This window comes from Lissotriton vulgaris, chromosome 4_1, assembly GCF_964263255.1.
Source record: "Lissotriton vulgaris chromosome 4_1, aLisVul1.2, whole genome shotgun sequence".
NCBI classification, from domain to species: Eukaryota; Metazoa; Chordata; class Amphibia; order Caudata; family Salamandridae; genus Lissotriton; species Lissotriton vulgaris.
Genome location: NC_141691.1, coordinates 2,115,536,430 through 2,115,549,727, shown reverse-complemented (window position 1 = coordinate 2,115,549,727; position 13,298 = coordinate 2,115,536,430). Strand labels below are relative to the sequence as shown.

The following is a 13,298-nucleotide window of genomic DNA, read 5'->3' as shown; positions in this document are numbered from 1 at the left end:
TGGCAAGGCTTGCTGAATGACTGTCCCGCTTGAGTACCGCATTTTGTATGGTACTTCTCGAGAGTTGGGCAGCTCCTGCACTAACAGGGTCATTCCCTCTTTCAATACAGTCCCATTCCCTGTCACCCATTCCTGGAATAAACTAACAGATACCCCCCAGAACTGCCACATAGCAATGCTCATTATCGCTGCCCCACTCTCCACAAAGATTAGCGCAACCTCTCTAATGTTTTACAATACCACATTCACATTGGTATGGCACCCAATCAGATCACCGCACAATCCACATACATTAACCATTGTCAACCAAATTGTTAGAAAGCCTCCAAGCATTTGGGTTTCCTGATCTCAAGCATCAAACGTCCCCACTGTAGTTCTCAAGCACACATACATTCATAAATAGATGTAGAGGTATGGTCAAGCATACCATAGTGGCTTTACTCACTACTAACGATATCAAAACATATGGTAACTCTGGCTCTTCAAATGAGGTGGGAGGAGGGCATAACCATCAATATCTGGCAACATTAGCAACACACCTCGGTCACCAGTTTTTAAAGTTAGAGATGTCCCTGGCCACAAAACTCCATCCATGGAAGAACATCTAAACAGAATGGTTGAGACACCAGATTTGTGAATAATAGAACAGTCATTTTCGGGAAAATTCTCAGTTGCAGCCCTCTTATAATTCCTTCCCTAATTCTTTTTGATGGAAATGTGCATGTGATGCACATTTTTCTGTGGATGGATTTCTATGGCAACTGCAACTATTATTCCTTCAACTGCTTTGATATTAAGGTTTATAAAACGTCTTGGCCAAATGTAATCTCTCAGCAGTCCTTACTCATTCTTATCATCTATAAATTCCACTCATTAACCATGTTGTCTGTGTAATTAGGGCATTGCTATTTTATTGATTTCAAACCAATTAAGCACATTGTGACATCATCCCTCTATGCCACATATTTCTTTTTCTATATCAATGCTCATTAGGCAGTTTATTGATACATCAAAACTGAAATAGCATTTAATAAATGAAATGAAGAGGAGAAAGAGGGTTAGAGTCCATCTATAGGAATGGACATCATATTTGCTGCAAATATAATATTGAAATTAGGCGACCAAACACAGCATGCTTGGTCTACTTTTATAGATATGAAATTGCAGACTATTTCATTTTATCCCCAATATGGCATCATAGGTCTTTCCAGTGGTCCTGATTTCAATTTTCCTAAAGCCGGATGTTGTCAGAAGCTTCTTGTATTCTGCTGGAGTTCTCTCTAAGCCATTTGTCATCAGCAGCATCATCAACGACCACATCTGGGCTTCTAATGGTCCAATTTTGTCCTCGTTTAAAAGGGTTTCAACCAGGAGCACTCCACCACCTGTATACAATCAATAAGACACCCGTCAGATTTACTATCTATAGAAGAGTTTATAATGGAAATATCACATCCAAAACACAAACACCAAAAGCAGCCTAAAAGGTAGTATGTGTGGACAACATGGCATTTCATACATTTCAAAATCTTCACTGTAGTCTCCTTAATGTAGCATTCTATGTTTTGGCAAACTACTATGAACAGTCCAGCGGATTGCAAATATATATTAACTGCTTTGTAAATGTCTGCTTGGTGTTGATATATATTCTATTAAAAAACAAAGGTTGAAGGGATATTATAGTTAGGTGAAAAAAATGACATTTTAAACATATTGTATCAAAAAACAAAACCATGAAATTCCTCATTTATAAATATTGCAAGCAACTGTAACTCATGCCCTAAGTAAATAGAATTTGCTCTCCCGCCATGCATAGTCTTTTGTCATCAATGATGTAACTTGAGATGTTGCAGCAATGTTCAGATTGAATTCATAGAACATGTCATTAAGGATATAATATGTGTTGTGATTAGCAGTGCATGGCAGGGACATAAGTTATAGTTATTTTAGGCCCCATATTAAAAAATACAGCCCTGGCAGCTGAGGTCAAAGGGCCTGTTAGATGCTTAGGAATGGGGGCCAAAGACCCTCTTCTTAGTAGCTCAATACAGCCCTGGGGGTGGGTTTCCCAGGGCCCCTTTGAGGTTTGGAGATGTGGGAGCTGTGTACCATCTTCCCAAAAAAAGTTTAATTGCGCTGCTCCCTAGGTGCAAGCCTCAATAGTTTTTTTTTTATTTCTAAAGGCAGAAGGCCAACATGTTTTTTATTGGATCTCCTGCGGATCAATGCTGCCGATAAAACATAATTGACATTTTTGGGACCCCGCCATCAGGCCTAGGTAAGACGAGTACATTGACTATGCCACCATATTTTTTTTTTATGACAAAGGACTGATTCCCACAGTCCTAAAATCACTATCAAAACAACTTTGGTGATACGCCAGCTCCAAAGATCTTCAACTGTGTGAAAAATCAATCTTTTTTAAACTAAACAAAACTATACAAATGACAAAAGCAAGATTTGTGAACCAATGTCTTGCTCTATGCCAAGTTTGGTGTAATTCCATTCAGCTATTTTGACTTGAGCTGTGACTGCAGGTGTGACTAATTTTCCTATGGATAAAATATTGGGGAAATCTTGTTTTGAGACCCCTCTATTTCTCAGCCCCCACTTTATGGATTCCCACAAACATTTCAGGAAGGAGCTGGAGTTCAAGAACCTTTTTTGGGGGAAGTTTTGTGAAGATTCGTCAAATAGTGTTATAGTTATTATACTAGCAAATTACTAAATGCTTCTCCTATGGAAACCATAACTACTGAGTAAAGTGTATATATATATATATATATATAGGGAGATTTGTAGAGCGCATGGTGACGCCGACGGCGTGTCCCCGCGCTGAGATCCCAAGTGCAGGCAGAAGGGAGAGAGGAACACTATTGAGAGTAGAGAAGTGTTTTCAGTTTAGCTCTAAAGGTGGGCTCTGAGGTTTCCAGGCGGAGCGCTATAGGGAGTTTATTCCAACTGGACGCTGCTAGGTACCTAAAGGACCGGCCACCCATCCTGGCTTTGGACACCTTAGGAATGGCCAGGCGACGCGTGCCAGATGATCTGAGGGAACGCACGGGCTCATATTGTGTCAGAAGATCGTGCAAAGGGAGGGGTGCCCTACCGTTGATGATCCGGTGGCACGTGCAGAGTGCTTTAAATTTCACCCTGTTTCTCACCGGGAGCCAGTGTAGTGCTTGAAGCGCGGATTTTGAGGCTGATCTTCTAGGCCGTCTGAGGACCAGCCGGGCTGCGGCATTTTGTAAAACCTGCAGACGGTTTAGGTTCTTCTCGAGAGTCCCCAAGTAAAGCAAGTTGCCATAGTCCATTTTGGAGGTGACTAAGGCGTGCACAAGTGTTTGGCGAGCTTTGATGGGAAGGAACTCCAAGACCTTCCTCAGGGTCTTGAGGGTCCCAAAGCATGAGCCGATCACACGGTTGACCTGAGGTTCGAAAGTGAGTTTAGAGTCGAACCAAACACCGAGATTCCTCGCCTCCTTGCATGGGACTGGTGTGGGTCCCAGGCAGGGTGGCCACCACTCTGATGTCCAGGCTGCTTGGTCTCCCCCCACCACCAGCACCTCGGTCTTGCCTCCGTTGAGCTTGAGACAGTTGGCAGACATCCAGGCAGCAAGATCTTGCATGCATGCTCTGAAGATGTCTGCCGACAGACCGGGCGCTCGCGATAGGGAGATGACGAGCTGTGTATCGTCAGCGTACGATACCATGCGCAGGCCGTGACTTTCCACTATGGTGGCAACCGGCGCAACATAGAGATTAAAAAGTGTCGGGCTCAGAGACGAGCCCTGCGGGACCCCCTGGTCGAGGGCCACTCGCTCTGAGTAGTAGTATATATATATATATATATATATATATATATATATATATATATATATATATATGAACAAGCAGGATCCCAACCGCTTTAGGTAGCGGCAGCAATGGGCGCAGACCTCCACTCCATAAGCTGAATAACTGTTGTTAGATCAACAAGCCATCCCTCCAAGTAAGGTGCCAGCAGTGCAAATTTATTAAAGCAAAGTGCAAGAGCGAGTGCCCTCCCTGACGCGTTTCGCTCCGCGAACGGAGCTTGGTCACATGACGCGTCAGGAGTAGGCGGTGAATTAAATGGTCATTAAAAGCCCAAGCGCCTAAAGAAACAGGACGCAAGGGTTTACAATAAAGCAGACAAGCATTAACTGAGCAATACGTCGACCATAGTTACTTGGTTGTATACAGTTTAAGTACAGAGAGACAGAAATCAAAGCATAGTGCTCGAATACGATGAAAAAGGCCAGATGTCAAAATTGTGTAAACAATCAAATTCAAAAGATATTTAACATAGTGGAAAGAATATCAAAACCACCACATCATTCATAGTAGAAAACCCCACAATGTCTATTTATCCTATATAATATCCTAAAATTTCATCAGAGAGAATATATTGCAAGAATAAAAATCAATTGCAAGTGCAAGAAGAGGTTAATCTATAGATTCAAATTCATAGGCCTAATACAAAAACCACTGTCTCAAAACTGCTTGAAAGCTAAAGTGCAAATGCTACAACAAACCATATATTTGAATGTAAAATACATGGAAAATAACTAGCGGTAAGGAAGCTCAAATGGAAAGCTGCAAAGAAAGAGGTATAAAGACACTAATATTTGTACCATAGAACAGTAATCAATGATCATCCAAGAAAAATTGATATCACAAATAACAATAGTGTATATACCTGCATATATCATGATCAAAAAGGGAACAATAATTCATTGCTAATGGTTAAAGAAAGAAACATAGGTCACAAAAAATGATGTAATTCATCAAAAGCATTCAGCCCATTGGGAGATCTGGTATCTAGCAATAAAATAAATAATGCTTCTTTTTGTCGTAAGAGTTTCTCACAATCGCCACCCCTGCCTGGGTTAGCCACAGAACACAAAAATGTATATTTGAGATCTTTCAATTTTTTGTCGTGGACAGCTTTAAAGTGGCGAGCCACCGGGTAATTCATGTCTGAGTTGACTATGGCTCGGATGTGTTGCAGAATTTGTTGGTTCGCTTGCAACTTGGTACTGCTTATGTAAGAGAGAGAACATGTGCAGGTAAGCTGGTAAACTACATAATCACTGCGACATGTCAGATATATATATGTGTGTGTCCAAACACATTGGCACCAAGATATACACAAACCCTCAAGTAGTGTATCCACCTTGCCCACCGTGCAGTCGAATGACGGCATCACCGTCCCGACTCCTCCCGGGCCCGGAGGTGGGCCAAGGAACATCCAGTACCCTGGAAACCAAAGGTATTCCGCCGATGCAGAAACCAGAAAATCCATGGCCAACTTAGGGATGCGGGGGCCTCTTAGGCGCAACGCTGGCAATCGCGCTACAAAATGTCCAAACACTCCTCCCGAAAAAGAAGAAGAGGCCAGAGACGGGGAAACATGGAGGCATTTTATTCCAGAACTCCCAACATGGCAAATGCATTTCAGCATCTTCTTTTTGCCTTCTTCAGTGCAAGAGGTGTTGTGAGGATGCAGGCACCAAATGACGGACTTAAATATCCCGCCTCATCCTGTTTCATGGTCAGCCGCTCCGCCCCCAAGGTAAACGCTTGTGCCACAGCCTTTCTATATGCAGCGTGATGTATATCGCCTACATGTCCCAAAATGCAAAGTTTTGGAGAAGGTGTGATAGCGGGGGAGGATTGGCACCAAGATATAAACAACCCTCAAGTCCATGTACCTCTTGAAAATCCATGCCTCCTCGAGTCCCCTGGACCGCATCAACCCCCAAACCATAGGGATCTGTATGGTGGGGTCAAGGTAGTGTATCCACCTCACCCAACGTGCAGTCGAAAGACAGCATCACCGCCCCAACTCCTCCCGGGCCTGGAGGTGGGCCAAGGAACATCCAGTACCCTGGAAACCAAAGGAAATCCACGGAGGCAGAAACCTGCAAGTTCATGGCCAGCTTAGAGATGTGGGGGCCTCCTAGGCGCAATGCTGGCAATAGCGCTACACAATGGCCAAACACTCCTTCCAAAAAAGAAGAAGAGGCCACAGACGGGGAAACATGGAGGCATTTTATTCCGGAACTCACGACATGGCAAATGCATTTCGGCATCTTCTTTTTGCCTTCTTCACTTACCTCAAGACGTTTCCAGCATTATAATATTTCTCCCTTTTCAGACACTGAGTTGGTTGCGCCAAAATGGGTGGTGCAGGTTCTCACCCCGTGATGATGCCCTGGGTATACTGATACCTTCCATCATGGTATCAAGACACCGTCCCCGACCGGAGACCTACCGTGCCACCCTGAGAGAGGCAACCCAGAGTCGGAGCTCGCACCGGCATGTCGTTGGACACACCGGTGGTGGCATGAGAGCAGTGAAGCCCCGGTGCACAAGAGCTACAATTGAGCACAGGGCAGTCTAAGAGGCTGGGATGTAGCAGCCTGGGTGCACAGGTGCTGGCAAGCGATGTTGCCATAGATAATAATGTAATCTCTGGCCTCATTCATATCTGTTTTATTTTAAGAACTTGCTGGGCTACACTCTTTGTTGTGTACCCCAGCGTCCCAGACACACTGGTGATGGGAGGTGAAAAGTGAGGGCTGGGTGCAGTAGGCCGACGCTCTGTCTCCTTCTGCCTCTGTCCTTTTGACTCTCCCTCCCCTTCTCCCTTCCATCCACTCACTCTATGTTCCATTCTCGCTTTCTACCTTTCATTCTGACCTCCTTTTATTTTCTCTTGGACATGGCACACATACTTATGTTTATTTTTAGTCTTGCAGGTTTTGTACGCTGCTTCCGGAGGAGTCCCACCCACTTATTTCATGTTATACTGTTGTTTGTTCGAATAAAGTTGCAATTCCATTTATTTGTTTTGTTTTAATAAAGGTTATTCTTTTTACCAATAAATAAGTGAGTGTATGAGTCTTCTTTTTCTGACAACAGTTGTCTGTAGTTTATTGTGAAAATCTGTGGTTGATAGAAGGAAATGAGGGAAAACATTCATCTACCAAATATAAACCACAGACTATTACATAAATGAAACCAATGTGGGAGCACACTGCTTCACCTCCCAGCAGGATCGCCCCTGAGAATTGTGGTCAATGCGTGTGTGCTTTAGGAAAGTCTCGAGTAATTACACAGTTGTGCTGGCCATCTCTGAACACGTGTATCTGGATCTTTATCCGTCTCAGCAGAGATTAGGCATCAAGTATTCGGGGTTGCTGAGCAGGCTGCCAAAATGTTCTCGGGTCACAGTACTTTTCATGGTGCGCAGGTGCATCTCCACGAGCTCGTCAGCTCAACAGGCTCGAGGCAGCCTTTTAAACAGGAAACCAATGCGGGAGCACACTGCTTCACCTCCCAGCGGGATCGCCCCTGAGCATTGTGGTCAATGTGGTTCACCAAGCGTGTGTGCTTTAGGAAGGTCTCGAGTAACTACACAGTTGTGCTGGCTATCTCCGGACACGTGTTTCTGGATCTTGGGAAATGGAGGGTAGGAGGAGTGGACTGGTACATATTGCTAAATGGAGGGCAGTGGCAGCACATCAGACCATGCATGCCAGGAGGGAAGAGGCTAGTCCATGGATTCAGACAACAGAGGATAGGGAGGATGTGGATGGGGCAGCAAGCTAACTGTTCAGAGAAGGTGGGAAGGCCAGTGGCAGAACAACGGCCACAAAGGGCTTTAATAAGAGAGCAGGCACATGGACTTGGACAATGGATGTCTAGAAGGAGGGAAGGCAGGAGCTGCAAGCTTGGGTGGGGGCAGCACAATTGCAGGCCCTGCTTCCAACCCCCCCACCATCCATTGTGATATGCATTTTACTTAACATTAAATAAAACTCGAAATTTTCTGAAAAAAACAAAGATTACAGGAACGGTATAGTTAGACTCAGATTTCGCTCATACACAACCAGTGAAATTCAGCAGTTATAGTTACCAGAGCTAACTATAACTTACGCTCACGCAATGTACTACTAATGGCCTCAGACATTACATAATTTGTGACATGGTCAGTTACATCACTCATGACATTACTCATGAAATCTCAAATGAGCAGTGAATAGAATGGAACTATAATTGCTAGAACTTTATTTAGGGATAGTGTGTGTATATTAACACCCCTTTTTTTAATTTTCTTTTGTGTAAGAACCATTATAATATGCAAGGTGCCCAGATTAATATGGCTGATAGCCTTTCACTTTAAAGTAATGTGTGTTCCATTGTTTATGTTGATGTTTGCAATCCTAAGTATGTTTATTATGAATAAGTCACGTTAACGAACATACAGGTATGGCGTTCACTGGGCAAGATATGATGAAATGACATTGTGTGCATATTAACACTTGTTTTCTTTTCTTTATTGTATCAATTCCTGAATTTTCACATCGTGACCAGGCCAATATGGCCGTCAGCTTTTTGGATTAAAGTGATTAAGAATTCCTTTGCTAATGTTGGCAACTAGAGGCATTTGTACATTTAAGTAAGGATGCTACAATGACGTCTTGTATCGTTATCAAGGTTCGGACGAGCCGAGATGCATGGATCACGTCCTTTGTAGATTAAATACTTCCAAACTACAACCTGAGTGCTGATTCCTTCCTTGTAAGAGTGAGAGGAAAATAATCACATATATATTAAATTCACTGAAAAAAACACAAGTTTCAGGGACATTATAGTTAGAAATTAGCATTTAAAAAACCTCAGAAATTAATTGAAAAAACCACAGGTTTCATGGACGTCATAGTTAGTCATACAAAACAAGAGAATTGCGGCCGTTATAGTTAGTTGTGCTAACTATAACTCGCGCCCCCGCAATGCACTGCTGATGACATCCCATATTACATCACTCATGACATAGTCAGTGACATCACTGATGACATCACTGATGACATCTCAAATTACATCACTGATGACATCATCTATGTGATCATCTGTTGCACCTCCTTACACCCTAAAATACAGACTACCATTCTCGAAACCATAGACATACCAATAGCTAGTACAGCTACAATATTGTACGTACTATGCATGCAGACGTCTAAATACTCAGTTAGTACCTATGCAGTCTAGGAATCCTTCTGTCTGTCCCATGCACATCTTTAATCACTTATCTATCACTATCTACTTATCCTATTACTCCACCAATACGTAAGCACTTACAAATTAGGTGTTCACTATGTTTGCAGCACTGTCATCATTCCAGTTACTAGTGGTATTCTTATAAAATGACCTAGCCACCAACACAAGTAAACATAAAATATTCTGAGCATAATCCCTACAAATCTCTGAACAGATACATACTATTTATCCACTCCATTAAAAACTGAAGTAGTACCCACGCAGCGTAGGATACCTCCTGTCAGTTTCATGCAATTCTTCAATCACCCATCCAGCACTATGTTATTATTGTATCAGTCTGCCAATACCTAAGCACTTATGGAACAGATTTACAAGCACCCTGCGCCACCAGTATGTCACTTTTTGTAACGTAGTGATGGTGCCAGGCACTCCTTCATATTTACAAGGAGAAGAAAAGCCACCCTGGGTGGTTTTTTCTCTCCTTGTAAATACGACCCCTTCATACACAGAACTTTGCGTTGAAGGGGCGTTCCATAGGTTTTGCTTTGGGTGTTCCCACGCAACACCATAGAACAAGACACATATCCAGATTTATGAAAAATTGTAAATCTGGAGATATGTGTGAATACTGCGCCATCCTAGAGTTGGTTTAGCAAGGCGCAACAAGGAGAATTTTTTAATTTCTCCTCATTTTTTCCTCTTTCAAGTCATGCTGCATTCCACAGCATACATTAAAAGAGTAAAAAGCCTTTACTGATTGTTTTTGTGCAGAAAGTTGTCCCTTCCTGCACAAAACCAATCTCTGCATGACACAGACATCCTTGCACCATGGTGCAAGGGTGCATGTGTCACCGCATGGCTGCAGTTTGTGCAGCATGGCAGAGGGAAGCACAGAGTTGCAACAGATTCATGTGCATATGTCACATCCCTGTGCTTCAGAAGTGCCACAGTGCAGTGCAGCTAAAGAGCTTGCAGTGTAACCCTGCAGTACTTCCTCATAAATCTTCACCTATAAATTCACCATACACTACTAAGGCATTCTTTCAGTCAATCATGCTGTATACATATATTCAACCAACTTTACCTTGCAATTATACTTCTTTCTTTAACCAGATGAGGTAGTTCTGATAAGAACGTTTTTCTTATTTTTTCTTATGCATTTTTTTCTATTTTCTTGAACAATTTTGTATTTGAAAATTTCATAAAATTTACAAAAAAAGAACAAATAAAACAGGAAACTTTTGGAATTACTTATCATTTCAAAAACAAAAAACCTAAAAAATTAACAATGATGGTTGTGTTGCACAGCACGAACTGCATCCACTGACTGCTCACTGAAGCATATAAGTTTCTCACACTTTACGCAGTGTTGCTCAAGAAAGGCAAATTCTGGCCTAATGTCCATTGCAGATTTTCCTGAGGATGCTCCAGATGTACTTGCCACTTCAGGTGAGGGGTTCAAAGCAGCTCACCTCATTTCCTCCCAAGCAAGATTGAGAGGATGTGTGGTCCAGAGATGCTTGTACATAGAAGTAGTGCCACAATATTTATTTTTTCACCGCCTCTCGACAGGACTCGGTCACAAATTTTGCACGTCACCTTGCTCGCATTTACTTTCTTTTCTCCAGGTGGGAAAGTGTAATATTTGTAAAACAAAAAGTGTGTATGCTTTCTTGCAAATTCAAAGTGTGAGTTCTCCCTTGCAACATTTTATACTGTTTTCAGGCAGGGAAAGTTGCTGTGGAACCTACCCTACTACATGGGCATTTTTTAATACAAAAAGTGAAAGTGTTTGTATCAAAGAAAGTGCTAGTGCTGTTGGAGAATCCTATACAAATATTTAAATATTCCTATTTGTAATCCTAAATATAAAATGGAAATGCAAACTACATTATTCCACGTCGACACTCAATGGCTGTTTTTGTGTCAGCTCCCCAATATGACACATTGGAGTTAGATAAAATAAAAATACAAATGACTGATATTTATCTCATTCCCTGTGCTTTTTCTTTTCATATGTTCTTCCAAGATCCAAAATTTAACAAATGAATTAAATTGAAGGAAAAAATGATAAATTTAATTTAATTGAAAACAAAAATTTAAAAAGTAAAACCGCAAGCATCAGATTATATCTTCTTATTCCATCTGAACTCTTTGTTTTTCACGGTTAGGTTTGATGACCAAAGGGACTCAAGGTCTCTAGATTTAGGCATACATATCTTCACCCGAATTAAGGCCCAGGGGTATTTTATATTTAGTATGATTATATAGGTAGATTCAAACTGCCTGAGCTTGGCCTCCCTATTTGCCCCTCACCTGTTCTTTGGGAGAGAATTAATCACAAAATAAAAAAGTTCATTAGTGTTTCCCTCATGCCTCTCATTTATGTGTCTTGTGATTGGATAATTCCTGTCTTTGTTCTTTACAGCCCTTTGCTGGAGGATTCTCACATGCTCTGTGTGTATCGTACTTCCCACATACAGCTTAGGGCATGTGCATTGAAGAATATGTATCGCAGAATAACTCATACCATTAAAGAAGTGAATCATGTTCAGGGTCTATTTAGCAAAGGAAATTGGATTTATTTTTTGTTCACCCCATGCTGGCACACCTTGCACTTCAGGCATTTGTTAAACCCTACATTTGCTTTCAACCATCCCTCGGATTCCACTACCTCAGGGCTTCCCATTACTAGTTGTTGTCTATTTATATACCATATACCTAATATGCTATGTGTTAAATGAGTGGAAATGTATTTAGTGAAAAAAATGTTCTTCCTATAGAAACTGCAGCCTCACTGTGTATGTATAGTGAGGTCACCGTTTCTAAAGTAAAGCATTTTTTGTATCACTAATAACATTGGCTCAGTTTAGCTAATAGTCACAAAAGTTATTTAAAAATAAGTTACGAAAGCTCAGCTCCTTCCTGAAAAAGATGTCAAGAATGGGCCGATAAAAAGGGGGGTCCAAAAAACACAACTTACCCATTCAATTTCCATAGTGGTTTTTAACAACTATGCAGGGAAAACAGATTTGCACAAAATTTGGTAGCAAGCTAGATCTTTACTCATGAATCATGCTTGTTTGCAATTTGATATAAATCCATGATGTCATATTTGAGCAATTAATGTTTAGAGAGGACTAGCCAATCCCAATTTCTTGGACAGAACCTGAACAATATGTTGTGGCCGCTCTTACAGGATTCAGGAACATGGATTGAAAATGGGACACAAGGAAATCACCCAAAAAATAGAGAGCAAGGCTGATTCAATAGGCAAAGGCTTACAAATCCTCAATGCTAGTTTCACTGAAAGTGATCACAGGACATCTAATATGGAGCATGTACAGCAATCCCAATCTGAAAATTCATCCTGGGTTCTTAAAGATATGCATCAAGTAAAATACAAACTAGAGGATTTAGAAAAGAGAGCCAGATAAGTAAATTTTAAATTCATGGGGGTCCATGAGTTTTTTTACGGGTATCAAGAACTGCTGGAGAATGTCACTAAACTCTAATCCAAGCATGTTTTATTCACAGAGTTCCTGCAACCACTCCAAAGGAAGGTTCAGAACCTTGACCATTGTGTCCTATTTCCAGGATTTTAATTTCGGTAAGAGATCCTCGTAAAAGATATCTAGCAGATAAAAGTGGTACTTGATTTATCATTCAACTTTTTACAGAAGTGGTGTATGAAACTTGGAGAAGATGAAGAGAATTAAAGCAGCAATCTGAATGTTTTAGAGCCAAAGGCACACAAGCACAAATGCTATTTCCTGCCAAGTTGAAAGTTTTGAGGGAGCAGTTTTTATATCTCTACTTAACCAGCTGTTGCAGAGAATGTATTATACCTGGCGGGGAAAGCCCTAGCAATGAAAAATGATAGCTTTGGGCTGCCAGCTTTACAGAAAGTATCCACCACATGAACAAAGGATAAATAGCTCTTAACATCCTGGTGTTAGGAGTACTAAGGATGGGCGAGGTAGGGACACTGGATACAAGGATGGGGAATGGGTTGGCTGGGATTCGAGAAGGGGGAACTTGGATGTGTGGTGATGGCACAGCATGGGGGAAAATGCTTCCAAAATGCTTGGAAACCCTACTTTGACGTGAGTTTGAATTTTCGATATTTCTGGCTCTGTGTTTAGTATGTGGAGCAAGAAGGATAAATATGGGGGAACTGAAATGGAGTTAGTTATAGTTATCCACAATGT

At 41.6% G+C, this 13,298-nt stretch overlaps 1 protein-coding gene across 1 annotated transcript in view; it reads right to left on the bottom strand.

Annotated features, from left to right (window-relative positions):
- Window positions 1-894: 894 nt before the first annotated feature.
- LOC147725153 (acetylserotonin O-methyltransferase-like) overlaps window positions 895-13,298 on the bottom strand; it is a 329,550-nt gene continuing 317,146 nt past the window's right edge. The window contains exon 8 of the mRNA XM_086966546.1: window positions 895-1,385. Coding sequence (XP_086822672.1) covers window positions 1,174-1,385 — 212 coding nt within the window. The 3' untranslated portion in view covers window positions 895-1,173. The remainder of the gene's footprint in view (window positions 1,386-13,298) is intronic.